This window comes from Sinocyclocheilus rhinocerous, unplaced genomic scaffold, assembly GCF_001515625.1.
Source record: "Sinocyclocheilus rhinocerous isolate Xijiao unplaced genomic scaffold, SAMN03320098_v1.1 scaffold2611, whole genome shotgun sequence".
Taxonomy (NCBI): domain Eukaryota; kingdom Metazoa; phylum Chordata; class Actinopteri; order Cypriniformes; family Cyprinidae; genus Sinocyclocheilus; species Sinocyclocheilus rhinocerous.
The window spans coordinates 96,249-96,910 of NW_015647981.1; the positions used below are offsets into that span (position 1 = coordinate 96,249).

A 662-nucleotide genomic window follows, 5' to 3' on the forward strand; every position below is an offset into this window, starting at 1 on the left:
CATCGATTCGCTACAGAAGGACTTTATTCACTCTCCGGAGCTGTGTGAGAGACTTTTTATTATAGATGGGCGCTTTTTATTTAACTTCTTTTGGACTGAAGCACTGCAACACCTGCTGAGTGCCATTAAACAGCTTGAAAGATCAAAGACTATTTTTAATATAACTCCGACTGGATTCGTCTGAAAGAAGAAAGTCATATACACCTAGAATGACTTGAGGGTGAGTAATTTATGGGCTAATTTTCATTTTTGGGTGAACTAACCCTTTAACACAGAAGGAAACACCACTCTTCATCTTTAACTGGTCGCGTGGTGGACTTTTAGCCACGGCTTTTTCCAAAGATTCGCAAAATGTATAAAAAGATCTGAATGATGTCCAGGTACAGGTTGAGCGCGGCGAAGACGTGTTCCTCGGGACTCAGGGACAGAGTCTTGTTCCCGAGAAGCAGCTGCGTGTCCACGGCCAAGAACTGCAACACAATCAGACGCTATTTCATTCTTTCTGATGCATACGAGACCAAACAAACTTCCACCAACTTCCCAAACGTTTTTTGGCTTGAAGTACCCCTGAGATTTTAAGCTATTATCAAATGCATTTAACAATACATTTACAAACAAATTATTTTCAAGTAAGTGTTTTTATTATATATTTTAATAATACA

At 39.3% G+C, this 662-nt stretch overlaps 1 protein-coding gene across 1 annotated transcript in view; it reads right to left on the minus strand.

Annotated features, from left to right (window-relative positions):
- Positions 1-221: 221 nt before the first annotated feature.
- Positions 222-662, minus strand: part of LOC107709540 (protein lifeguard 1-like) — a 5,761-nt gene continuing 5,320 nt past the window's right edge. Inside the window, exon 7 of the mRNA XM_016514037.1 lies at positions 222-470. Coding sequence (XP_016369523.1) covers positions 321-470 — 150 coding nt within the window. The 3' untranslated portion in view covers positions 222-320. The remainder of the gene's footprint in view (positions 471-662) is intronic.